Source organism: Hemibagrus wyckioides, linkage group LG27, assembly GCF_019097595.1.
Source record: "Hemibagrus wyckioides isolate EC202008001 linkage group LG27, SWU_Hwy_1.0, whole genome shotgun sequence".
In the NCBI taxonomy this organism is placed as follows: Eukaryota; Metazoa; Chordata; class Actinopteri; order Siluriformes; family Bagridae; genus Hemibagrus; species Hemibagrus wyckioides.
In genome coordinates this window covers 18,394,491-18,422,320 of record NC_080736.1, presented here as the reverse complement: position 1 = coordinate 18,422,320, position 27,830 = coordinate 18,394,491, and the positions used below count along the sequence as shown (strand labels likewise).

The 27,830-nt window shown below is 40.5% G+C and overlaps 2 protein-coding genes across 5 annotated transcripts in view; one reads left to right on the top strand and one right to left on the bottom strand.

Moving 5' to 3' along the window:
- Window positions 1-860: 860 nt before the first annotated feature.
- On the bottom strand, window positions 861-20,144 carry senp7b (SUMO specific peptidase 7b). 3 transcript variants are annotated; one of them, XM_058381692.1, is made up of 21 exons: window positions 19,799-20,143; window positions 19,524-19,628; window positions 18,643-18,743; window positions 16,847-16,950; window positions 14,094-14,215; window positions 13,048-13,261; window positions 11,612-11,688; window positions 11,360-11,467; window positions 10,708-10,741; window positions 10,302-10,505; window positions 10,005-10,219; window positions 9,747-9,844; window positions 7,909-8,025; window positions 7,684-7,803; window positions 6,239-6,331; window positions 5,811-5,890; window positions 4,903-4,949; window positions 4,402-4,445; window positions 3,791-3,859; window positions 1,583-1,733; window positions 862-1,392 (listed from the first exon to the last, which is right to left on the bottom strand). In XM_058381692.1, exons 2-21 carry the CDS (start codon window positions 19,626-19,628, stop codon window positions 1,249-1,251), a joined length of 2,247 nt encoding a protein of 748 aa, XP_058237675.1. In that variant the 5' UTR covers window positions 19,799-20,143; the 3' UTR covers window positions 862-1,248. The 3 variants fall into 3 exon arrangements, with proteins under 3 accessions (XP_058237677.1, XP_058237675.1, XP_058237676.1); XM_058381693.1 differs by having other exon boundaries at window positions 863-1,392; window positions 16,871-16,950; XM_058381694.1 differs by lacking the exon at window positions 11,360-11,467 and having other exon boundaries at window positions 861-1,392; window positions 19,799-20,144.
- A 1,748-nt stretch (window positions 20,145-21,892) lies between these two features.
- The window catches only part of LOC131347568 (myelin-oligodendrocyte glycoprotein-like), a 38,662-nt gene continuing 32,724 nt past the window's right edge, over window positions 21,893-27,830 (top strand). The window contains exons 1-7 of one of the 2 annotated variants that reach the window (XR_009203795.1): window positions 21,893-22,097; window positions 22,622-22,662; window positions 22,798-23,118; window positions 24,980-26,727; window positions 26,845-27,210; window positions 27,337-27,447; window positions 27,543-27,619. Coding sequence is in view for 1 of the 2 variants with exons in the window: in XM_058381716.1 (XP_058237699.1) it covers window positions 22,063-22,097; window positions 22,622-22,662; window positions 22,798-23,118; window positions 23,562-23,659 (495 nt within the window). In the remaining variant the exon portion in view is untranslated. The other variant, XM_058381716.1, reaches the window with a different exon arrangement.

Here is a 27,830-nt window from a genome sequence, read left to right as displayed (position 1 = left end):
GAAAATATTTTTGCATCCTACAAATGCAGCAGGGTTCCAGGGTTCAGGGTTCGAGTTCTCATCTACTAGTTGTGTCTCAAGGTCCACATGAGTATCATTAAATCAAACCAGAAGGTTTTCTATGTACTGGCGTCCCACCCTACCATTCAGGGTGTATTCCTGGGATAGCCTCCATGTGCACTGTGTCCACTTAATGCAGCTAAACCATTGGTTGTAACCTTTGGATTTGTCTTATAATTAAAGCTGTTTCTTATAAATTCTACAAAGGAGCTTTATAGTCATGACTCAAAGACTCTGGAGGGACCACGCTGCTTGTTGTGCAGCTTCTTTTAATTATTTCTAATTAGTACAAGCGGCGACGTTCATCATGGATGGACCCGGCTACGTTTCCCAAAGGGACAGCTTTCAAATGTAGCCACAATGTCGCAATTAAAATGCAATTAACCTCAAAACGCTTAATAACTTTAATCTGCTCGTTAATTCTGAGCGCTCACATGTGGCAAACGCCCCTTACTTTAGCACATACATGAAAAGTGGAGCGTGAACATGCCTCGGGTGGAGCATGTGTGGGGTTTCATTTCAAGCAGGAAGGGCTCACTCTCTCACACACACACTCACACAAGTTGCCCAAGCCTTCAGGGGTTCATTTAAACAACCACCCCAAACACACGCTTCTGTGATGGACAAAAAGCAGTAACATGGACCGAACACTGGCTTGTTATTGTTTGCAGCTGCGCAAGTAATCAGAAACAAAGCCAAAATATTTTGAACAATGTATTAGGTTTATTATGCCTGGAAGGTTCCAGAAATGTGTGCCCACACACAATTAAATGCACGCGCACACACACACACACACACACACACACACAAACCACTGATAATAAATTCGCACAAGTCTTAAGAAGCATAACATTTCTTACTTTATTTTTGCCTTCATATATTAAAACACAGACTATACAAATATAATAAATTAACAGGAAATACAAATATTCTTCACGTCTTTGTAAAAGGGTTTTTCCATTCTTACTCCCTTAGTTGCCTTTACACAATTATTGATCGCACAAACTAACACGCATTAATACTAAGGTGTTCTCTGTGCGACGTGTATTCAAAGGAACGTAACTGAAAATCATGTCTTGCACGCTTCAGCATGGTAACATGTTTCAAAATGAGTCGTGTGTGTGTATTAGTGCAGCGCCGTAAAACCGTGGTACAATACATCGATGTCCAACCCTTCGTCCAGTCCCGTTAGCTGCTTTGGATAGCTCCGCCCACTTGCTTCTGGTACAGCTCAAGAACCAGCTCACGGAGCTCTGCTCTCTTCCTGCGGACCTGTTGCCGGGGAAACCAACGTTCGAGCCGGAGCGGGAGCTCAAAGTGTACAATTGTATTCTGAACAGGAAAGAAATGATTAGAAACACGGCTGAGGAAAGAGATATGTGTCTCAGATGAAGAACAAACACGTCGGCACAGTGCGTGATGTCCGATCTGTTTCCCAGACACCAGGATGTGCTTTAATAGCAGAATGAGCTCTCTAGGCTCGATAGGGTGTGTGTGTGTGTGGGTGTATGTGTGTGTGTACCTGCAGAAAACTCTCCACATACTGCAGCAGGTAAAGTCCACAGTCGCTGCTGTTGTCCTGTAGTGGCACTTTGCAGTGGCTCCCTTTAATGTTGTCATTATTGAACACTCGTGGAGTTCCTCTACGCACCTCCCACTCCACTTGTAGGTACCTTAGTGGGCGGAGCATAGGGAAAGGTTAAAAAAAATTTTTTTTATAAAAAAGATAATAATTTATTATTTTATTAGTTTAGTAAAGATAATAAACATAACCCCTCCTACTGCACCTGAGGTACCTGAATGGGCAGAGCATAGGGGCAGGTAAAATAAAACTGCTAATAAACATAAACCCCTCACAATGCACCTGATGATAAAACTGATGATAAACATAACCCCGCCCACTGGACCTGAGGTACAAGTTATAAAAACAGATACATAAAGGATCGTTCCACAGCAGCTACAAAGCAAATCATATAAAAGTTTCTCTAAATCTGTATTTGTTTTTATTTCCCCCAGTAAAATACATGTGCATCATTTTTTGCCCCGCTTAGAAAAGCACATGCACTCGAGTAACCCCCGAGCGTATCTCTGAAGAGCTTATCTGCTGCCAGATCTCCTGTTTTTACAGCTGTTTGTTTTTGCTTTGGCGTTTTATTATTTTCTGACGGATCGCACTTGCACCACTACGCACATCGCTGTGTTCCATCTCGAACCCACGTGTGCGGGATAATATCGCAGCACGCATCGAGAACACCGACATTGTCGTGTTTTCGAGTCCGAAAGCGTTTTTATTGTAGCAGACAACTTGTGCTGTTCTGGATTTTTATTGTCACAGGAACAGTCCTCATAAATTTTGCTTTTGTGCTACAGAAACAGATGATGGTGAGGAGAGCGTGGCCAAAACTGATAAATACAATTCTGAATAAAAGTGTCAGATTTTGAATATTAAGATAAAAAAAAAAAAACATATTCAGAGCCCAGAGACGCCATGTTTAATGGACACACCACTAATGGTGCAGAAAATGAAAGTACGTTCTACTTTAATTCTATACTGAAGGGGAAAAAACAACAACAACAACAACAGATTTCAATATGTAGTCATTTTAATTAGGGAGAAAAAATGAGTACACCTTTCCCACAGTCATTAACATACACGTGTAACTACACCAGATAAGATAATCCTCGAGAAGTGTGACTACATCTACATATAAAAGCAGAACATTTGGCTGTTTGGTGTTCTGGAGCAATCAGGTGTGTGTCTGTTATACCATGAAGAAAGAACATCAGCCAAGGGTCATCAATCTGGGACGGGTCAAAAGGGCATCTCCAATCAAGATGAAATTTACTTTTCTACAGCCAGAAGGACTGTTTACTTTGTTAACGTGAGGCCACCAGTCCATCAGAATAAGCTGAGATGATCCCAAGCACACCAGCAAATCAACACCTGAACAGCTAAAGACGACCAAGGTGTTGGAATGACCAAGTCAAAGTCCAGCTCTCAACCCTATTGTGATGCCGAGGTGGGATCTTTAGAGAGCTGTGCATAAAGCAAACATCACGGAACTGAAGCAATGTTAGAAAACAAAAAGTTCTCCAGAATGATGTGACATGCTTATAAACTCCAGAAATCCTTAAAGGTGATTCTACATGTCACTGGATTACAGGGTGCACTTATTTTTCCCGCCTGGCTTCTAAATGTTGCATTATCATTTGGGGGTTAAAAAAAAAAAAAAAAAAACTTTTTCTATGATGGTCAACTGTCCATCCTGGGACCTGTCCATCCAGTGCACTCTTCCTTCATTTGGAAAGTCTGTTACATAAGAATTGAACTTCACTTTAGCCTTAAAAACAATTATTTCCCCTTAAGCTAGCTAAAGCTGAAGGCCTACTGTACGCCACCTTCCATGCGAGTGAGGAGTTGGAAAACGCTTGTAGGACTTATGTAAAGAAGCTATTTACTGACCGCCACTGAGCTTAGTGCTCTAGGACTTTAAATCCTGCCTTTCTTCAGGGTTGTGTGCTAAATCCAACGCTGTTCAGTGGGGTTAATTATCTACGCCTACTGTCTCGCTCTACTTCTGTATCTCGGGACTGTGTTGTCGGTTTGTGGCCACGTTATACAGGTTGCTGAGATCGTGACAAGAACTAAATAGTCAAGCTCTTGTAATAATTTAGATATAATTATCTGTGCTTTATGGTGTACAGAGAAGAAGGTGTACAGGAAACTTACTCTTGTAGCAGCGTGTAGATGCGATAGTGGTAGGACAGCTTCAGAGAGTCCATGATCAGAATGCAAGGCCTAGAATGAGAGAGAGAGAGAGAGAGAGAGAGAGAGATTAATCAGATCATCTCTCACCCTACATGCCTCTCTCTGTTGTAAAAAAGAAGGATTTGCTGAAAGCTGTGTGTGTGTGTGTGTGTGTGTAACTCTAGCATGTGCTCAAATGCACGTAGTAACATGCAGCTTGACCTGTGCATGGAGAAGGGATACCGAGTTACCACGGTAACAGCCCTCAGAGACCACCAGACCAAACAGACCACCAGCTTTAAAAAAAAACTCTTTTTAATTTTTTTAATTTATTTTCATCGGCGTTCTAAGACACAAACACAGTTTGTAAACATACTTGGCGACGCAACATCGCTTAATCGACACCACATTTATTTTTATTTATTTCCAGAAACACTCTCGTTCTGGTTAATATCGTCGGGGCCTTAAAGAGAGCAGTGTCCAGTGTCATGTGAGGATTTCTTACAAAACAAAAAACGTTGATGCAAACAATTCATTCTTGAATATAAATGAATAACTGAAGAGTGTTAACAGAAATAAATAGCTAAACCTACCTTCTGGTCACCATGTTCCTCTTGCAGGTGAGCACTGTGCAGTCCTGGAACACACACACACACACACACACACACACAATTTATGAGCAGAAATTTTTTTAAATAATTTTTTTATCTCTATATTATTCTACCATATGATCTAAAAGAAAACATGTCCGATTCTTTAGTCAACATGACCACTTAAAAAAAAAAAAATTCCCCAAACTTTAGAATATCTGTACCGGCATTTTCATCAGCTTATCACTGACATCCTCCTGTAAATACTCCTCAGTAAAGTAAAAGAAATATGATAATAAATAGCAGCAATCAAATAAACTTACTTTATGCCTCTGATTATAATATCAATCTTTATTGTTTGTATTTGATTTGTGTTTTTCTTTAAAGAACGGATTTCCAGAGGTTTGGGAACGATCCAAGGTTTTCAGAGAGAGTCCTTAAAAAACTGTATGTGTGTGTCTGTGCGTTTGTGTGTGTGTGTGTGTGTGTGTGTGTGTGTGTTACCGGAAGATTGCTGTCCTTTGAGTTGGCCTTTGGATCAACCAAACTTTCTGCAAACACACACACACACACACACACACAGTTTTTACGGTTATGACTCAGATGGGTGATTTATAAAGAGACCGTTGACCATTGTGTCTTGACAGGTCATGGTTAGCATGTACTTTGAAATATTTCTATGTCCCAGACAATAAGTGGCTCCGTTCAAAAAGAGACTGAAAACAGAAGTTTCACTTTAACTAATAAATAAGATCTTTATTAGAAAGTTACATTCAAAAAGCCAGAGTGTGTTTTATATATAAAACGTAATTTGTCATTACGAATGCTAAAGGATTCCTGAAGTTAAACAGTTAAAGAGCTTCAGTCTAGGCGTTCCAAATTAACACCATTCCCACGTTTAGTGGTGATAAAGCTATAAAAAATTTAAAAAAGACAAAATATTGTGACTCTATAATAGCATGAAAATAAATGGGCATAAAAAGCACAAAATGTCTTAAAGCCTATAATAAAGGTATAACAGAACATACTAATCACTTTCTTTATGTATTTATTACAAAATATTTGTTCTATTGCTTATATCTAGCACCACACACTTCTTATGCTTGTGTATAATTTCCTGTTGCTGTAAAAGGTGTCCTGTTGACGAATGTTAGAATGAGAAACCTACAGTTCAGGGGGACGGAGACGGATTTTTGGAATAAATGGAATAAATGAGCGTATGAGGAAGTGTGTTCCAGTCTCTCCGTGACTGTATGTGTGTACGTCATCTTGTCATTTCAGACTGAAACGAGATGTTCTTACACCTCCGGGAGACATCCAAACCACATGTGGGGAACAAGACTGCTGAAAGTAATTAGATTAGACGTGTGTGTGTGTGTGTGTGTGTGTGTGTGTGTGTGTGTGTAGAGCACCTGTTTGGCTTTTCTTCCACGGCACGCACTCGGACTGCAGCAGGCCCGGGAAACAGATCACTACCAAGTACCAGTGGGCTCTGGAGAAAAAAGAGAGAGAGAGAGAGAGAGAGAGAGAGAGATGCTGATGAGAAAGATAGACATCTCTCTCTCTCTATCTTGCTCTCTCTCTTACATACACACAATGTCTGGACTAAAATCTCAACAGGACTCGACAGTCCAAATTGAAGTATTACCAGTGGCTAAAACATCTGGACACACTGTGTGTTAACTTTTTCCCCCCTTAAGAACACATTGTACTTGTTCCAACATTGTCGTTTGTCTCCTTTGCCCCTTATGTCACTAAGCAACAAGATGACTTCATCAAAAAGCGCCAATAAAACACACTTTTCCATGTTCTCTTTGCCCACAAAACTAAAAACACTCACTCCTGATTGACAGGTATGAAGAGGTAGTCCTTGCTGAAGATGTCGACATTTCTGGTCCACGTTCTCACTCTCCCATGGCGTCTGTACTGCGCTCTGTAAGACATGAACAAGTCGCGTGTTTACGTTCACGGTTTATACATACAGGGGTTGGACAATGAAACTGAAACACCCGGTTGTAGACCACAATAATTCATTAGTATGGTGTAGGGCCTCCTTTTGCGGCCAATACAGAACAATCAGTTCGTCTTGGGAATGACAGATACAAGTCCTGCACAGTGGCCAGAGGGATTCTGAGCCATTCTTCTTGCAGAATAGTGGCCAGGTCACTACGTGATGCTGGTGGAGGAAAACGTTTCCTGACTCGCTCCTCCAAAACACCCCAAAGTGGCTCAATAATATTTAGATCTGGTGACTGTGCAGGCCATGGGAGATGTTCAACTTCACTTTCATGTTCATCAAACCACTCTGTCACCAGTCTTGCTGTGTGCATTGGTGCATTATCATCCTGATACACGGCACCACCTTCAGGATACAATGTTTGAACCATTGGGTGCACATGGTCCTCCAGAATGGTTCGGTAGTCCTTGGCAGTGACGCGCCCATCTAGCACAAGTATTGGGCCTAGGGAATGCCATGATATTGTAGCCCAAACCATCACTGATCCACCCCCATGCTTCACTCTGGGCATGCAACAGTCTGGGTGGTACGCTTCTTTGGATTTTTGGCTCCCAAGATTTTCGCTGCTGGCACCATTGAAACCGACGTTTGGCATTGGCCCGAGTGACCAAAGGTTTGGCTATAGCAGCCCGGCCATGTACACTGACCCTGTGGAGCTCCCGACGGACAGTTTTGGTGGAAACAGGAGAGTTGAGGTGCACATTTAATTCTGCAGTGAGTTGGGCAGCTGTGGTTTTATGTTTTTTTGGATACAATCCGGGTTAGCACCCGGACATCCCTTTCAGACAGCTTCCTCTTGCGTCCACAGTTACTCCTGTTGGATGTGGTTCGTCCTTCTTGGTGGTATGCTGAAATTACCCTGGATACCGTGGCTCTTGATACATCACAAAGACTTGCTGTCTTAGTCACAGATGCGCCAGCGAGACGTGCACCAACAATTTGTCCTCTTTTGAACTCTGATCTGTCTCCCATAATGTTGTGTGCATTGCAATATTTTAAGCAAAACTGTGCTGTTACTCTGCTAATTAAACCTTCACACTCTGCTCTTACTGGTGGAATGTGCAATCAATGATCAGCCACCAGGCTGGTCAAATTTAGCCATGAAACCTCCAACACTAAATTGGCCAGTGTTTCAGTTTCATTGTCCAACTCCTGTACATTGTACATGTATGTTTATGCAGGTTATATTTATGTGTCTATGCACTAACGTGTAGTTTACATGTGTTATATACAGTACGTGTGTGCTGGAGTGTGTGTGTGGTGCTCACGTGCCGCCCGCGTCCTCTTCGCTGCTATTTGCTTTGCGTGTGAGCTGCTTGTAGAAGAAGCTGCTGAAGATGTGCGACCTTTCGGCCACGTCCCGATCCGCTCTCTCTAACTGCAGGTACCTGGGGAGAGAACTCCTATTTCAATCGACTTTATAAGATAAATTATAGCAAAATAAAATGATTAAACATCAAAACAGGTTTCAGTCATGGCACTTGGCAACTCACTTGAGGTAGAAGTCGATGATGACATCATTGAGGAATTCACCATCCCTAAGGCACTCCAGGTCTTCGGTTGTCACGGTGATGGCGCCTTTCGAGGGTGGAGGGGGGTATTGAATTAACCTGATGAAATACGGTAAAGCGCACACAGAGTTACAATAAAAACGTTGAGGCATCACAAAACACCAGCTTGTCATATTCTGGGCAACTTTTTTTGGAAACTGAAATTCCTCTGTAAAACTCATGCATGGCAGTATTGGTTTACTAATCAAAGCCCAACTTCAAAAGCTTTAGTGGAAACTTCATGGAAAGACCTAAAGCAGTGACACGAAGAAGTTTCCAATAGAGCCCAGCTATTCTGCGCCAAACAAAGCACAAAGTGCTGAATCAGCTTAATCACTATTATCAAACAGTACAGGAGCTGGAGGAGGGAGTTTAATTTCTGTTCCAGTAATCATCATTAAAGTACAGCTCGTATCACAACTCGGGCAGACATCATGGGCAGAGCAAGACTGAGATCAAACAAACAAAAGCAGGAAAAGCAGAAAACAAGGGAATAAAGCAACAAAAGAAATGATGTGGGAGAGGGGAAGCAAGGGATCAAGCAAACTAGGAAAATGACAGAACCAAGGAAAAAAAGAGACTCCAGGAACCAAGCAAAGCAAGGCAAGGCAAACCAAAGAATGAAAAAGTCTGGGGGTACAAGACGATCAAGGAACTGAGAGAATGAAACGGGGCCGCCAAAAAACCAAGGAAAAGAAGAAAAGAAGGAACCAAAGGAAATGAGGAAACTGAGAAAGCAAGGAAAATAAACTAGCAAGGTAATAAGAGTACCAAGTGTAATTTGGGAAACAAGCAATGAGGGAACCAAGAAACTAGAAAAAACAAGGCAAGGAAGGAAATAATGGAATGGAGAAACCAACAAACCTAAGGAATCAAAGGAAACAAGAGGACAAGGGAATCAAGAGATGGAAGGAAACAACAGAACCAAGAGATGGAAGGAAACAAGGGAACCAAGGCATCACAGGAAACAAGGGGATGAAGGGATCAAGAAAACAAGGGAACCAGGGGATCAAGAAAACAAAGGAACCAGAGGATCAAGGAAACAAGGGAACCAGGGGATCAAGGAAACAAGGGAACCAGGGGATCAAGGAAACAAGGGAACCAGGGGATCAAGGAAACAAGGGAACCAGGGGATCAAGGAAACAAGGGAACCAGGGGATCAAGGAAACAAAGGAACCAGGGGATCAAGGAAACAAGGGAACCAGGGGATCAAGGAAACAAAGGAACCAGGGGATCAAGGAAACAAAGGAACCAGGGGATCAAGGAAACAAAGGAACCAGGGGATCAAGGAAACAAGGGAACCAGGGGATCAAGGAAACAAGGGAACCAGGGGATCAAGGAAACAAGGGAACCAGGGGATCAAGGAAACAAGGGAACCAGGGGATCAAGGAAACAAGGGAACCAGGGGATCAAGGAAACACGGGAACCAAGGGATCAAGGAAACAAGGGAACCAAGGGATCAAGGAAACAAGGGAACCAGGGATCAAGGGAACCAGAAAATGTGCCAGACCCAAGGGTAGAAGAGAACCAAGTTGAATTTGTAAAACAAAATGAACTATGTTAACAAAGGAACCAAGGAAAGTGAGGAAAGATAAAAGCAAACAGAAAAGAAAACTAACACAAGCACACATTTGTTTAATAGAGTTTCAAAACATAAACAAGAAAAAAATGGGAACAACAGTAATCTATTATGGTGTTACAATATAAGCATAACTCCTTAAAAAGTTTTAAGAAAATGTTGTGATTTGGGTAAAATGAACAGAGGAAAAGTCGCAGTGTACCTTTTGGGCATGCTTGGCTGTCTTGTATGGCTGCGTAGTGTGTGTCTGATACCCATGAGTGCAGGGGCTCTGACGCTTCTGGTCCCATTCTGACTCTCCTGTAAACATGCAGAGAGAGCTCAGGATGTGAAGGCATATCAGTACAGATGTATAACACAATAAGAAATTCTGAAAAAGATGTCATAAAATCAATTTGAAATCAATCTTGCTGCATCTGAAGCTAAAAAAGAGGTGTTGGAAATAAGGGGCCGGGCTTACCTGATTGGTTACTTTGCAGCCCAGCAGCGTGAGAAATTGGGCACCGTGACAGTGGGACATTACTCGTTTCAGTCCCTCCTCCCGGGACAGCGGTGTTCCCAGGGACGTGTGTCCGCTCCTCACAGCCATCACCTCCATCAGAGATGCTAAGGTAGCTTCCTGCAGGTCGTCCAATCGACCAGTCAGGTGCAACAACACAAATGGCGAGGGTGGAGCTATAAGATGGATATGTAAACATAATATGTGGATCTTTCAACTGAAGTGTATTTCTGTATCAGTAATTTTACTATACCTCACCTGTGTGTTTGTGTAGCACAGAGAGCTCGGTGTGTAGCAGTCGGGCCTGAGCGTCACTCAGAATGAAGAAGAGGAGGGAGGATGAAGAGTCGCGCAGCTCCATCAACCCGCTGCCAACGGCATTCCACACGCCGTACGCTCGCAGCTCCGAGGGAACCACACACACCGACACACACTCTCCAGCACCACCGACAGCCTCCGCTCCTGACATGGACAGACAAAGAGAGCTCAGTCTGCTATTCAGACAAAAAAAGCGACAACAATTCCTGCTGATGTCACTTCCTCTTTGCTTATAGTTTAAATGAACATGGAAATGGACTGTTTTGTTCCTTATGTGTGTTCCATCATCATGTTGCTAACTAATACAAGGAACATCCTTCTGTGTGTAGGTGTGACAGTGCTTCACCTTTTAGTCGAATCAAGATGCACTCTTCCGTAATCTACAAAACAAGAGAGAGAAGGCGTGAGGGGGAGGGAGGGAGAGAGAGAGAGAGAGAGAGAGAGAGAGAGAGCAAGATGACAATGATGTCAGAGACCCTATAAAACAATCTCAGTGAGTTCACACACCACTTCCTACTCTTGTTTATTTGTCTGTTTATAGGTTTGTGGTTCAGTTTGTACTCCAGAGAGAAGGAGAACGTTCTGTGTGTGTCTGTTGTCCTGCACCAGGCTGTAACTATTTATCACAGTCAATAAAAGCTACGATATAAAACACACACACGCCCACAGGTGTGTGTGTCAGGGATTACTGTACACTTTGGACTACAAGTGACCTTCAAGCTGCGTCATTACGAGCCAGTTCCTCAACGTGAACCTGAGAAGTGTCATTCTGATGGACACTACACCACAGCTGGAGTAAAAACAGATGTGTGCATGACACATGTTTCACTTAGATGTGGGAACATCACGCTTGTTTTTGTCGTCTCTGTATGCTTGTGCTTTCTTTCGGTCCATCACGATGCCTGATTCGCATCAATTCAAATTCCAGAAAGGCAAATAGTTTTATCCTTTAATGGAACATGCAGCAACGGCTTAAATTGAGAAACACACACACACACCATGATGGGACCATTGGCGTGACTCCACGTTGTGCCAAAGTACAGAGTGGAGAAGGCGAGGTCCATTGTGGCAGGAGATGAACTCTGAACTTCTGGCCTTTGGCTCTTCTGTATATATATATATATATGAGAGAAAAAAGTCAGTGAGAGAGAGAGAGAGAGAGAGAGAGATCAGTGCTGAATGAGTGCTTATGGTTATTAGCTACACAAAACGTTTAAAACTAAAACTCCTGAATACCGACTAACCCTTACCTGTAGATTGGGATTAAGTCGAGCTTCACTGCGTGCTTCATCCTGTTCCTCATCTTCATCACCACTAGACAGTACAACTGCAGCACACACATGAACAATCACACAGTGGTCAACACTGCAGATTCTCAAACCCACTCCCTGTCTTAACTGATCCTTTAAGACAAATGAACGACAAATGGCCTTTAAATCATTTTTATAATAATCTAATAACTAAACATTTTAATAATATTATTACCTAATAATAATGATCTTCAATATTTACAAATGAAACTAATAAATAATAAGATGAATGATTAATAAAATAATAATAAATCAAATCCAAACAATTCGAGTAAATTTCTAACTCAAAAAATAAATAAAATAAATAAGTAATGGAAGAAATAAGAAAAAACTGAATTAATAAATAAACACTACGTCGCTTGTAAATTCTTCTTCTAGAGAAATGAATAAGATGAGCGTGTGATAAATAAATAAAGCACTGGCGCTGTAGCTTTACTCATAGGGCTAGAAATCGAGTCGCTGGAAACGTAAAGCGATAACGTGTTCATAAACATTTGGAAGAGACGTGGTGGAGAAACCAGACACCTGCGGGTAAATAACGGCCGGATCGTGTTCCTCAGAACCCAAACAGAACCAGAAGCCAAACCAAAAGGGTTTGTGGCTGTATAAAGGGTTTGGGGATTCCTGCTAGCCAAAGAAATGAGATTTCATCACACTGAGCTTGGAGGTACATCACTGCCACCAGGATGAAGAGATTATTAACTCTGTGTTTAATTCTTTACAGCTTGTAAAGACCGAGGAAAATATGCAGAACTTAATCTCAGAGAAGAAGAATTACTGACACGAATAAAGAAACTACACTGGAATCGCATAAGGTCCGGTGCTCAGAGGTTTTCAGGGTTCGGTTCTGCATCGTTTAGTTCCCTCACGCTAGCCCACTGTCTTTGCCCCACCTCAGCCCTCACACCTTCTCCTATTCCTGTCTGCTGTAATGACTGTGAATGGAAAAAAAAAAAACTTTTAAAAAACAAGATTTAGTCCCGAAATTGAGGCTGAGCACTTTTTCCAGTCACACTTCCAGGAAACACACTCAGATTCCCCTATGGAGCGAAGGGATTAAAGTGATTCCACAGCACCAGCCTCTGGACCTGTGAGAACTCACGGTACTGCAAACACCTTCAGCCGAGTCCGAAACTGAATAATTATTAATTACTGCACAGGATCTTGCTCTTAATGTAGCGAACATGTCATGGAGTTTGACTCGGTCTAAACTCATTGCTCACAATAGCTGACAGAATGCTAAGCTCCGCCTTCGAACTAAAGGCCACACCCCTTTCAGAGACTGCTACTAGAGTGAAGTTAGAAAATTCCAGAAAGCTGATGATTTATACATTAAGGCAGAATTACAATGCTAGAATGAGGAATCTTGTACACACTGGGTTCTATGCTGCTTGCTTTGGTTCTCTGGTAGGTTTTCAGAGTAAGTCTCAGCTTCCTCCTGGTGTAAGAACAATCACTGGCAGCTTTCTGGACAGAACCGGACTGGACGTTTGTGTCTTTCGATGTCCTTGCCGGCACTCTGTCCTCAGAGTGTGTGTGAGAAGAGGAGTGTGTGCCCTGTCCATTCTGCTTGTCCACTACGGCTGTGTTCTTTAGTGAAAAGAAATAAAGAGTTACATCATTTCAGGCTCGTTAAATGAAAACAAATCTGTAAAATATTCCAATAAATCTTACTGTAATGTCCTGCTTATAATGTGTGTGTGTTCTGGTCTCTACAGACAAATACCACCCCCCCCAACCTTGTTTGCTGTTATTCTGACTCAGTTTGCATTTATGCAAATGAGGCACCAACTAATTAACATCCATAATAAACCTAAAAATCTAGTATTATGATGAGAGGTTTATTTGCTTTATTTCACTGTTAAGACACTTTCACCTGAAAGAATTATTAAATATTATAATTAAATAAAATAAATAATTATTAAATATTAATTTTTATTTAATAAAAAAAATAAAAATAAATGATAAATAGATAAATGATACTTATGCTTACTGCCATTTTTCAGTATAACATTAATCAATTAATGAACTTAAATTAATTCTAAAAGATTTATTTTAGGATTAAAAACAAACATGAGCGTTATAAAGGAAGGAAACCTCAACGACACAAAGTGACATTAACATCAGGAAACAAGCTTTTCGGGGATTATATAACTAATTGTGCTGAGTGGGCGGAGCTTAAATCCATGGGGTTTTTTTTAAAGATACGGATGCAAATTTCCCAAAAATCCAAAACTTGGCTGACAAGTCATCATTTTCATCTATTATGTCACATACAACAGCTAGAATTTTTATCTTACTTTCAGGATATTTATTTTTTTAGGCCCAAACCTAGAACTCTGGTGTTAAAATCAGTGTGCTTCTAAATTTAAAATGATTTCTGACTGCTATGGGAGCATGATAAAGAAAGATCAAATCTCACCACAGATGCTTGTGTGTTTGCGCTCTTTGCTTCTCTGACTGGAGAAGCAATCTTCTTATCCTCTTCCTCATCATCCTCATCCTCAGGCTGTGAAGATGTAGATTTCTCAGTGAGGCCGGGCTCTACAGGAAGTAGAATGATTTATATTCAGGTCATAGACACATACCAGAAATAAAGCTGCAAACTGTCACATCATGTTCCTTATCCACGTGTCAGGGTTTGTTTTTGTACAGAAAAAATTCAACCAAATTGTGCGAGCTTTCTAGAAATGATCCGTCTGACACCAAGCCATCGAAGTGCACATGAAACAGATATTTTGAAGCGTTGTTATCTCTGAGAGAGAGAAAGAGATCAGAAATGACGAGGAAGAAAACAGCAGGACGCTCTTTTAAAGCTCTATAAAGTTAAACAAGTTTCTTTATCAGTGATATGAAGCCAGGAAAATGCTGCAGCCTTCCAGCAAAATATAGAGCACGGAGAGCAAAGGAGAGGAAATGAGGACACAGAAGGGGAAAAAAAAAAGAGAAAGAGGGAATTTTCAACTTTAAGAGCTCATTAAAGCGCACATAAGCAAGTTTCCCTCGTTAGCGTGGCAGTAATTCACGCCAGATATGAAGGCCGAGCTTCAGCATGCGTCAAAAGAAGTCGGTGTCGCTGCTAAATGAATTACGGAGCGTGCAAAGTATGCTTGGAGAAAATGTGGGAGAAAAGAAATCGCATTTTAATGTGCTGTAATAAAACATATACAACAAACAGATAAATATATATATATATATATATATATATATATATATATATATATATATATATATATATATATATATATACACAGCTCTGGAAAAAAATAAGAGACCACTGCAAAATAATGAGTTTCTTGTGTTTTGCCCTTCCAGGTTCATGTATTGGTGAGATGAAGAGTTTTGTTTCATTTTTTTGTGAACTGCTGACAATATTTCTCCTAAATTCCAAATATAACTATTGTTATTTAGAGTGTATATTTAAAGGAAATGACATCACATCAAAATAACCCAAGATCATGCAGTATTTGCAGAGCTTTAATAACTCAAATAAAACAAAATACAAATCATTTGTAAACAGATTGTGTTAATGCTTTGTCTAAATCACATTAAGAGATCAGTATTTGGTGGAATAACCCCAATCTGCATGGGTTTTGGCTCCATGCTCTCCACCAGTTTATCACACTACTGTTGGGGAACTTTATACCACTCTTTAGCTCAGCTTTGCTTGATGGTTTGTGATCAATAGGGTTCAAATCTGGAGATTGGGCAGTGGTCTCATTTTTTTCCAGAGCTGTGTGTGTGTATATGTGTGTATATATATATATATATACACTATATTGCCAAAAGTATTCGCTCACCTGCCTTGACTCACATATGAACTTAAGTGACATCCCATTCCTAATCCATAGGGTTCAATATGACGTCGGTCCACCCTTTGCAGCTATAACAGCTTCAACTCTTCTGGGAAGGCTGTCCACAAGGTTTAGGAGTGTGTTTATGGGAATTTTTGACCATTCTTCCAGAAGCGCATTTGTGAGGTCACACACTGATGTTGGACGAGAAGGCCTGGCTCTCAGTCTCCACTCTAATTCATCCCAAAGGTGTTCTATCGGGTTGAGGTCAGGACTCTGTGCAGGCCAGTCAAGTTCATCCACACCAGACTCTGTCATCCATGTCTTTATGGACCTTGCTTTGGTCACTGGTGCACAGTCATGTTGGAAGAGGAAGGGGCCAGCTCCAAACTGTTCCCACAAAGTTGGGAGCATGGAATTGTCCAAAATGTCTTGGTATGCTGAAGCATTCAGAGTTCCTTTCACTGGAACTAAGGGGCCAAGCCCAGCTCCTGAAAAACAACCCCACACCATAATCCCCCCTCCACCAAACTTTACACTTGGCACAATGCAGTCAGACAAGTACCGTTCTCCTGGCAACCGCCAAACCCAGACTCGTCCATCAGATTGCCAGATGGAGAAGCGCGATTCGTCACTCCAGAGAACGCGTCTCCACTGCTCTAGAGTCCAGTGGCGGCGTGCTTTACACCACTGCATCCGACGCTTTGCATTGCACTTGGTGATGTATGGCTTGGATGCAGCTGCTCGGCCATGGAAACCCATTCCATGAAGCTCTCTGCGCACTGTTCTTGAGCTAATCTGAAGGCCACATGAAGTTTGGAGGTCTGTAGCGATTGACTCTGCAGAAAGTTGGCGACCTCTTCGCACTATGCGCCTCAGCATCCGCTGACCCCGCTCCGTCAGTTTACGTGGCCTACCACTTCGTGGCTGAGTTGCTGTCGTTCCCAAACACTTCCACGTTCTTATAATACAGCTGACAGTTGACTGTGGAATATTTAGGAGCGAGGAAATTTCACGACTGGATTTGTTGCACAGGTGGCATCCTATCACAGTTCCACGCTGGAATTCACTGAGCTCCTGAGAGCGACCCATTCTTTCACAAATGTTTGTAAAAACAGTCTGCATGCCTAGGTGCTTGATTTTATACACCTGTGGCCATGGAAGTGATTGGAACACCTGATTCTGATTATTTGGATGGGTGAGCGAATACTTTTGGTAATATAGTGTGTATATACACACACACATATATATATATATATATATATATATGTATGTATGCATAAGTCGGCCATTTTGAAGCATGCAACACCTGTCACTGAAGTGTGTTTCCACAGAACCATGTGTGAGAACCTGCGTCCTGTTTTGAACCTTGAACTCTGACCTCTGCTGTGTGTTTTGTCCTCACCACATTGCTTCTTAGCTGCAGGTGTGTGTTTGCTGTCTTCACGCTGGCACAGCTTATCTGATGCCCTCTTGGGTCTCCATCTGGAAAAACACACACACACACTCTATATAAATATGCGCTTCATGTTTACATCATTTGTGTAATATCAGCGAGAATCAAGGGGAAGGTGTACAGGACAGTGGTGAGACCGGCCATGCTGTATGGTTTAGAGGCAGTGTCAGTGAGGAAGAAACAGAGTCAGAGCTGGAGGTGGCAGAGCTGAAGATGTTGAGGTTCTCTTTGGGAGTGACACAGTTGGACAGGATTAGGAACGAGTACATCAGAGGGACAGCTCATGTTGGACGTCTGGGGGACAAAGTTAGGGAGGACAGATTAAGATGGTTTGGACATGTCCAGAGGAGGGAGAGTGAGTATATTGGTAGGAGAATGTTGGACATGGAGCTGCCAGGCAGGAGGAAAAGAGGAAGGCCAAAGAGGAGGTATATGGATGTAATAAATGAGGATATGAAGCTAGTGGGTGTAAGTGTTGAGGATGCAGAAGATAGGGATAGGTGGAGAGAGAGGATTCACTGTGGAGACCCATTGAAGGGAAAAGCCCAAAGAAGAAGAAGAAGTGTTATCCTCACATTTATTTCTGGAGAGAAAATAAAAACACACTACAGTTTTATTTATTTAAATGATGATGAATAGTCAAGCACACACACACTGCATGGAAAGAACATCACGTGTCATTATATCACTCAGTTTTAACGGAAAGCTCAATAATGGCCAATACCAACTCGTTTTCAATTACGTCATGTTTGCAAAAATATTTAAGTGAACACCGCCATCTGGTGGCTGCCTTTATAATTGATTAAAGAAATCCGTCTACTTAAGGCCTGGTCACACTACAAGACTTTAACCGTCGGCAGATCGCTTTGCTGTTCAGACCATGTGACTTCATGTCTTTTTGTCCTTGTGGTGTTCACACTACGCGACGCTTCGTAAATGATCCACAAGAGGGGGTCGCACACCACACCATCTGACAACAACTCTTGTCACTCAATGCCTCAACGCCGTCCCCAAACCATGTTTTGTCATGAAAACACACACGACAGGTGGATCCGGAAATGACGCGAGACTTTCGGTAGAGGTTTGTTTTGAAAATGGACGTCGGCAGGAGTCTCGCTCTAGATAAATGTTAATTTATTAAAATAAATGTTGTGTCCACACTATTTTTGAAGCCATGTTGCTGCTGCTGCTTTTCTTCCGGTGACCTCAACTCTGTTGACTTGCTCTCTCATTGGCTGGAGGTTGTAGCTACAATTGACACCATGTGATTTCGAGTCGGCCGACCGCCCCAGATATTTAACACGCCAGATATCTGGATTTTGTCTGCGAGGTGTCAGTGAGCCTCTTTGATGCGTTGTTGAGTAGTTCACACATAAAGATTGCCGAGCGCTGATCACCCGCTGATTTTCCCACGATCACAGACCGATCTGTCGGCCAGCTCGTTAATTTGCAAATCGGGCTTAAATCAGGCTTAAAATCCTGTAGTGTGGACAAGGTCTTTAGTGTCAGTTCGTCTTTCAGTGCAACACTGCCCCCTGGTGGCATACCATAGAAATTCAGCTTTAATTCTCTCGTGTTATGTTCACGCTGCTTTGCTTGAAAGATGTAAATAACGCACGGTAACAGTTGACCAAAAATCTGCATGTTGTGTGAAATACAGTAGCTTGGAAAGAATGTTATATTTATTTCTCTTTAACAACTGAAGTTTATCAGTCTCTCACCGGTCAGCTCCAGTAGATCCTGGCTTGGTTTCTCTTCTTCCATTAGCAAAACCGCTTCCATTCAACTTTTGCCTGTTAAAAACGTCTCGATTCCAGGGAGACTGTGGAAGAGAAAATATCCAGACCTTAGTGCAATACAAAACAGCATCATGAAGATTATGGAGCTAACTACACTCTGAAAAGAAAATGTTCTGGAAAAATATAAGTCACAGATCAGTTAGATAGATAGATAGATAGATAGATAGATAGATAGACAGATAGATAGATAGATAGATAGATAGATAGATAGATAGATAGATAGACAGATAGATTAAATGTCTTACAGAGCAACCAGAAATAATAAAAAGGAACACCACGAGTTAGCAGGTAAAGTGGGGTTTAGTCAGAGAAGCAACCAAGAAGCCAAGGTTAACTCTGAAGGAACTGGAGAGAGCCACAGCTCCGACTGGTGAAGCTTTTCACACCTTGAATGTTACGCAAAATCTTGATGGAAGCATGCCGTGTATGAAGCCCTTTATAGAGTTTGGCCGAATTTAAGATTTTGGGCTTGGTACACAGTGCCCAAAGGGCACCTTCCTCACTGGGAAGCATGGTGGTGGTAGCATACGAAATGTTAACTGAACATAGATCAACTCCACCCAACACACCGCAACGCCAATAATTATGCAGGCAATAAACCATCTACGGTGCATTATGAGCCTTCATTACATCGTTAAACCCATTAATCATGATGCATGATGGGAAGTTTATAAGTGCACTCCATTTTTCACTATGCTTTTAGCAATGCAGGGCACTGTGTGATACCCAGGACACGTTTTCGTTCAAAAGCTGCTAAACGTTAATGCTATAAAACCATACGGTCATGTCAATAAGATTCCTACTTTGGGTGTGACGTCATCCTGAAGCCGCGAGAGAGGTGACGTCATGCGAATGACGGAGGAATCCGAAAGTTGTTTCTTCTTCGGGATCTTAAACGGAGTTCCCATCTTAATAAGTTGCAGTGAAACAAACAAATGAAAAATTAATTGTTAAAAAAAATTTTTCACGAATACTGAGCAAAAGTTAAAGGCTATCGTGTGCGAAATTTGCTGTCTCTTTCCAGACATAAACAATAGCAACTTTGATGTTTAATTCTAAGAAGATGAGCAGCTGATACCTTTCTCCTGGTCTCGAGTATTAAACCCTTTCTTCACTTTCAGACATCGATCCGGAAATTTAATTAGAACACTACATCACGGAGCTAACTGGCTAACTTTCACTGCGCAGCTACGTATAACTTGTTATATAAATACGCAGCTGGCTAAACTAAGCTAAACAATTCCGTCATTATAACGCAATGATCTATGATATTAGACTGTTAGCTCTGTAGCAGGTTAATGCTACAAGCCACAACTGTTATGCTTCGAAGCCTAGTTTGTTTACAGCATCCAGTGTTTTATAATGTTAAGCTAACCAAAAGCTAATCCTAACGCTGGTCTTCCTGCTTCTTCTTCGTCATCATAAGCACCACATCGACTTGAAGAGTGTTTTACTGCCACCTCCTGGACTGGAGTACAAACGCTGTACAAAATCTAAAAGGAAACAGTGCCCATATAAGCAAAATGAGTGATTTAAAGCTGTTAAAGCTGTCCTGGAGCTGTCAAGGTAAACACATCACTGCTTGGCCAGTCATCCGTGTGTACTGAGGCCTGTGTGTCAGATGTTTTGATCCAAAACCAACATTCAGTAAAAGGGTCATGTTTGTCACTGTCTCCACAGTAGAGATTGGCTATGTGTACTCCGTAGCTCATTTTACTGTCCTGTTAAGGAACATGAACAAGAATAGTAGTGCTATAATCTAGAAAAGATCCTTACATGTTTAAAAAAATGAGCATACTTCACACACTGCACAACTACATTTGTATTAATTGTGTCAGTCATTTAATCTCAGGCTGAAATAAAACCCTACTCCCTTTCATAACGTCTCCTTCCCTAAGAACTCTGAAGGGGCTGGTTATTTAAGCTGACCCATTTTCTACTAGGTAAATATCACCAATGCAAATTTAATACGAAAAAAATCAGTGTATTTTGAGGGTGGGGGTGAAGGGAAGACAGATAAAAAGACATCATTTAATGTCACATAATAACAATTACTTCTATTAAGCTGCTACACCCAGTGCTTATTGAAGAATCAGTTAATGAAAGAATGTCCTCTGTTAAGCCTGGGTCCATCAGCTGGATGGTAAAACAGTGCTTCTCAGCTCTGTCCTGGATTAACCATCATCTTTGGGCAGTCTAAGAGTTAACACCTTAACCTACTGCTGGGCCCTTAAGCAAGGCCCTTAACCCTCAGTTGCTCAGATGTATAAATGAGCTTAATGTAAGTCGCTGCCGAATGATGTACATAACTAGTTAACTACTAAACAAATCCCCAATCACACACACGTACTTAGTCTGCATTGAAGAAAATAGATAAAATCAAACAATACATACAAACATTGTGTACGATTTCTTTTCAAGTAAAGCCTACACTTCCAGTTTTAACGATGAAGCCCTCCCCTCTCGTAGCGCAGATGTAGTAGCTTAAGGCGGAGTCTAGCTCTTCTGTTATTCCAGATGAATTGACCAACAAATTGAATTTAAAGTTTTTGGTAAAACATATTTGGTACCACTACCAGTGCTAGTGGAGTGCTTGAAAATAAAATAAAAAAAATTGGGGTAGAATTGACGTTTGTATTATATTTATTCGTCCGATCATGGATACAGGCAAGTTGAACCAGTTTATCAGTGCTCAATGTTTTTTTGGTGGCATCACTTTTCGGGATCTTTTTGACATCCAAGTACCCAAAACTTTCAGTATTCGTCATGAATGAAGTATTTATTCTCAGACTTTGTCTTTCTCCTTTATTAAGAAACATTAACACTAATTTGGAATTGTTCACTTTATATCCAGAAAACTCCCCAAAATTGTGGAACTTTTCAAAAATATGATATTGTACTGCCCCCTGTTCACACTGTAAATAGTGTGCTAAGACAGCCAGATAAGACAGCCTCGTCTGTATAAGCCTACTTCCTGTGATATCACTACAGAGAAAAATAACTAGAATGGCCACTAGGAGGCACTAAATACACTCAAACAAACACTATTAAATAATGTTGCAGTTGTAACAGCACAGATATGTCTGTGCATAAAGATGATCTTGCAATGAACTTTTAAGGATGCGGTGATCTTTTACCCAAGTGCAAAGGCTGATAATCCTGTTTGTGCTCTCACTGCCATGGCTGGAGGTTTAATAGCCAATACAAACAGTATGGGAGACAAAGGGCATCCCTGACGAGGCCATCACTGTAAAATAAACGGTCTTGGCTTTGTATGGTATTGTTAGTTAGGATCTCAGAGGCTGAAGTTTGTCTATAAGAATCAAATTCATTTAAGAAATTATGCCTAATCCAAACCTTAGGACTATTTCTAAAAGGTAAGTCCATTCTATCTGATTGAAGGTTTTGTACAAAGCCTTGCTGATCATCAATAATCAACGGAGGGAGATATTTATCCAGTCTTCTAGAAAACGCTTTTCAAAGTATTTTTGAGTCACGTTCCATTAAACCAATTGGGCAGTAAGATGAGCATTCAGTTGAGGCCTTGTTATTAAAGCTAATCTATCTTAATCTATCTTGGAGCGTTACTATTAAAAACAATTGGTCTTAAATGTTATGTAGAACTCTACTGGCAACCCATCTGTTCCAGGTGCTTTACCACTACTAAGATCCCATATCGCTTCACTAAGGTCTTCTGTTGTTAACGGTATCTGATATAGTCTGAAATTGCAGCTGGTGAAGACATGCATTTTGATCATTTCGGTAATCTGTATACTCAGGTTTGTATTGCAGTTCATAAAAGTCTCCAGAGTTATTATTCATCTTTACTGGGTCCATGGTCATATTGTTCTGTTAACATAAGATAAATTAATCCTGCTGTTCCACTTTTCTTTTTCCACAGATGTATTTTATTCTTATTGATCCAACTGCTGATATACAATGGTGAGAGATTAACACACCTCTGACAAACAGTGTGATTTCACTGATGATACACGATCCAGCAGGAAGGGGAGGGCACTGGTTACTAGTAGATTTCACCTACATTTGATTTCTTGTGTATTCATGTTGTTCTTTCAGTGTTGGTGCAGAACAATGAGATACGTACGGCTGAAGAAGGTGATACAGTCATCTTACCATGTTCCGTCGATCCCACTGCAGCAGGTGGGGATGTATTTTGGCGAAATGAAGAAGAACACCAAGTGGTGGTTGATATCATCATGGGTAAAGAAGATTTTAACGACCAGAGCCCAAAGTACAGAGGCAGAGTTAAAACTTTTACAACTGAGATTGCAGAAGGAAACTTCTCCATCTTGCTGAGTAATGTGACGCTCTCAGACTCGGGAATTTACACCTGTTACGCCCCTAAACCTGTTCAGAGAGTAGAACTGAGTGTTACAGGTTGGTATCATCTTTTCAGTAGCACACACACACACACACACCACACACACGTACAGTGTTTTGATTCTAAAAGACAGTGGTGTTAATCTGACCTGACCTTTTAACGTTGACAATTATGAAGGAGAATTCTGTATGACTGGAAATGTGTTAAGTATGAGAACGGTTTATGATGTGTGAATCGGTTTGAAGTCGAGAAAAAGAGATTCATTCCATGTCCAGTAAACAGACAATGTGCAAATTTAGGACCAAGTTTAATAACCCAGTCTCCCACACTGCAGGGTCAATATCCAAGTAGGACACTTCTGCTTTCCTCTTTCACTTACATATCCAGCAGCAAGTGTTTGTGTTTTTTTTGTTGTTGTTGTTTTGTTTTGTTTTTTGTTTTCGGTATCTCAGTCACACAAATCCATTTGTTTTTTTTCTTTTTTTGTTTTTACATCCAGAAAAAAAAATCAGGCCAGGAAATGGTGATGTTAGGAGCAGTGCAAGCAGCATGTTCCTGCTGGGGTTCAGTCTACTGTACAGTTTGGCCTTTTCATGACATCATGAAGCTCAACTACTGTATGTGTTGTGCAAGAAAAGCAGGAAGTTATGAAACAAACCTTCATACAAACCTCACATTGTCCAGGGAAAAAAACAACAAATTTTTATAAAAAATAATCTTTTTTACAGTAGATTTCTATTTTTGTAGTATATGTATACTATATAGTATATAGTGCATTTTTTTTTGTATATCCTAGTTTATAATTTCAGAATTAAAAGTTACATGTCACAGCACTGGACACATGGACACAGCATTTCAAGGTTAAGTGCATGGTAATACTGTTATATCAGTTCACACATAAACGTTTATGAACTGATAAAAGATTTGAAGGCAGAATGATAAAATCTAAAAGTAGCCAAAAGTTACTTGTTACCTTAAACCCTTAAGCTTGGTGCCTAGCTTGTTGACCCACAGTCTGATAAATGTAAACAAAATGCTGGGTTTAATGAACAACCCATCTTGCTGGATTACATAAACCCAGTGTATATATAGCAATATATTTTTCCATGAATAAATTATTCCCAATAGTCTATTCTCTACATTTCATAGCTTTTCTCTCGCTTGCGCTGCTTCCAGTAGTGTATATTTATGATCAGAGTATTTATCCAATCATATTTCAGCCAGTGGCTGACATCATGTGTTTCCAGAATGAAAGAAATCTGCTTTAAGGCCTTCAGAATCAATAGTGCAGGCGCCCGGAGCTTAAAAAAAGTGGCAATGAAACTGTTCCATTAACCAATCAGATTTCGAGTTGGAGTCACTGGGGTCATCTAGCAGGCATACGATTACGTCAGCAATTTCCCGGCCTTTGATTGGATAATTGGAGTAGTCAGAGGCAGTGACCCGCCCATATACAGTGTTTCTATATTCTATATTCGTCTCATTTCGGATGCTGCGTCCTCCGGAGATTGCAGTTTGCTGCATACGGCATCAAGAATGTCTTTTTTGAGAAAAGTAACCATAATAAAATGGACTATTCCTTGTGAGGTGTGAAATACTGTAGACTAATTTCTTTTTTACTTTGTTATTTAATGGGTGATTAGTATCTACTGCCATGGCGTCCAGGGGTGATTCTAAAATTTTCATGTAAGGGGGACTGAGCCCCCAATGAGGGTATAATAGAAAAAATAAATAAAATAAAATAAAATAAAATAAAGGTTTGACTAACAGGGTATGATGATAAACTTAATGCAGCATTCCACTGTATTGCATAGATGTGTATAACATTTGAGTACTGAACAAGCCAAATACGAGTCTTCCTGATCTCACACACACACACACACACACACACACTTGTCCTCTGATCCTTGCTTCAAGGTCTGCGGATTGAAGAACACGCTGAAAGACGGGGAAGAGCCGAAGTCTGCCGCCGTTTTCATATGAAAATTAAAGGGGACTGAGGAGATCACCAATTTGTGTAGAGTTTATGGAGAATTGCAGAATTTTAGGAGGGTAGAAATGTTTAAATGGCCTGGCGGTGCCCATGGTGGCATTATAATGACGGTATAGAGGTGGATTAATTCAGGAAGGACACCAGTGAAGGCCTAGGTGTGAAATGCACCGCCCGCCACTGGTAGGGAATAATGTTCAAAAGGGTCCTATATGTCAGGGGTTTTCAGAATCAGAGACAGTGGGCCTTCTTTTTGACACAACATACATTTGTTAGCCGACTTTTATCAACTGTGTCAACATTAAAAATAAAAATTATGACTTTTATCTGAATAATAAGATTGTTGTGTTTTCTGACCATATTTTTATTATTATTATTGCTCAAGGTCTGTAAGGTTTTAGTCATGTGGTGTGAAGGTGGCGCTGCGCAGACCGAGAGGTGTATGAAAATATCGCGAGAGCAGTTGTAGAGCATATTCCAGCACACCCTCTTGCGGTATTTTGGCCTGTACGTGTGTGTGTGTGTTTTGTGTGTGTTTTCCAGTAATCTATTAGCTTTTATTAACTGGATATCCAGTAAACTGCATTTTTAAACATCAGATACACCTTTCGTTCTGATGCACTATGCTGCCCCCTGCTGTGCACTTTCAGTAGTTTGACATGATAAAAACAAAATGCAACTCAACTGACTTTTTAACCAAGGTAAATCTATATATGCAATACTTTAATCTAGCTTTTTAAATAATGTTATATTTGTTCAAAGTGTAATTAAATGTGCTTCTATTTTATTTATATTTATAAAAGCATATAACTTAGACCCTTATAATGTAAAGGCACAATGCCATGTCATATATCATGACCACCACTAGGGGAGCTGTTCTGCGTTAAAACGAGAAATCTGTCATAAATGGTGTTTTAGGTCATGTTTGAGATCTAAAATTCTTTAGTGCAAATATGTGAGGTTGCAGAAAATCGAATGATTTGATTCTTATGTTTTGGTTTTGTTTATTAAAAAAAGAGTTTACCTATGTATACGATTACAGAAATTCACAAAAGTCTTTGTAGACTTTTTATCAGCCTCTTAACTGTACTATATGGTCACATGCATTATTATCATTTCAGTTTATACAGATTTTGAAAGAAAGTGAACAGATTAGCCAGATATTTCCTTTCACAGGACTAGTTAGCATAAAAGAAGTGTTTGTTTTCAAATTGTATATGTTTATAAAGTGTTGTTTAGTAAACTTAAATATTAATCTTTTAATTAAACTTAAATTTAATCTAAATTGGTTACAAGAATATATGTTGTTGACTTTGTGGGGGTTTTGTTTTATATATACATATTTTTTTATGTTGATTTTGCCATATGGTAGCATGGTCAATATGTATGAAGTATTCAGTTTTAGGGTTAGCTTTAGCTTTAGGGTTTTTTCTATTTAGAATCACATAACATCAGGTGTTGCCAATGGTCACAAATTAATGTCAAGAGGGACAGATGTTTTTTAACCCCTCCTCTAAAGACTTCTGGTCTTTACATCAGGAAAAGCTAAAAAAAAAAAAAAAAAAAGCTTGCGGTCAGAGCCACTTCCCCTCAGTCCTGCAGCTGTAAATGTGTTCAGATCTGAAGCTTCTTCACTGATCAAGTTTCATCATGAAGATCCTCAACATTTACTTCTGTAAGTTTATTTACTTTAGCTAAATTACTAATCATATTTAATGAACACATTCCTGGACTGATACATGTCTTTATTTTTAATTGAGCAGCGAATCACAAGTCAGGATTTTTTTTCTAGATCTACTTGTGTGCTGTGGAGCTGCTGAATGTTTCACAGAGAAGTCGGTCAGTTTGGGACAAAATGTGACTTTAAAGTGTGAGGTGTCTGTAAGAGAGGTGTTCTGGTTCCTGATGAAGCCGTCAGAAGCTCCAGTATATATATTACGCTCTTTTGCAAGCAGGTCACTGTCAGCAGATTACAGAAACACAACCTTCAGCAAGAGATTCTCACTGCAGTATAACAGCAGTTTATTTATACACAATATCAGTACTAATGAATTAGGAGTCTATTATTGTATTCAGACTCAAAAAGCTTCACCTCCAGACATCAGCAGTGGAATCAGACTTTATATCCAGAATCAGATTTTACATCCAGAGTCAGCTGGTGAGTTTATTTATTATTTTTACAGCAAGTGTTTGTAATAAATTAGTTCTTATTTACATTATTATTTAACTGAGTGATTTATTCAATAATGAAGTTCAGACTCTCTGATCTTTATCATTTTTCCAGACAATCAGACGAGGAATCAGACGCCTGATAAAACTGGAGAGATCAGACTCTGGAGAAATCTCTCCATCATAGTGGGAATGGTGATCAGTGTTGTGATTCTTTCAGTCACAGGTGAGTTCCAAATCATTTCCTCTGTCCAGATTCCTCTGTCCAGCATCAGTGTTACACTCAGCTGGATTTATTCCCAATGTGTGGTGATGTTTTAGTCTCCATCACAAGCTGCCGTGGAAAAACCAAATCTCCAAACTGTGATGTGAAGCTTCTAGAAGTCACTGGAACACAGGTACATTCACTGGATAGAAATCCACACTGAGCACTCTGTTATTACACAACCTTACTGTCTACAGTGTGTGTTAGTGTGTGTATAGTGTGTACAGTGTGTTATTGTGTACAGTGTGTGTTAGTGTGTGTATAGTGTGTACAGTGTGTTATTGTGTACAGTGTGTGTTAGTGTGTGTATAGTGTGTACAATGTGTTATTGTGTACAGTGTGTG

Excerpts from the sequence above, each read along its gene's own strand:
- senp7b (XM_058381692.1), bottom strand. The coding sequence starts at position 19,628 with ATGGGAACTCCGTTTAAGATCCCGAAGAAGAAACAACTTTCGGATTCC. Across the intron at positions 11,689-13,047 it reads AGCAAGCAGCATAGAACCCA|TTGTACTGTCTAGTGGTGAT; the intron begins GTGTGTACAAGA and ends TGTGTGCTGCAG. Across the intron at positions 3,860-4,401 it reads AGGAACATGGTGACCAGAAG|GCCTTGCATTCTGATCATGG; the intron begins GTAGGTTTAGCT and ends CTCTCATTCTAG.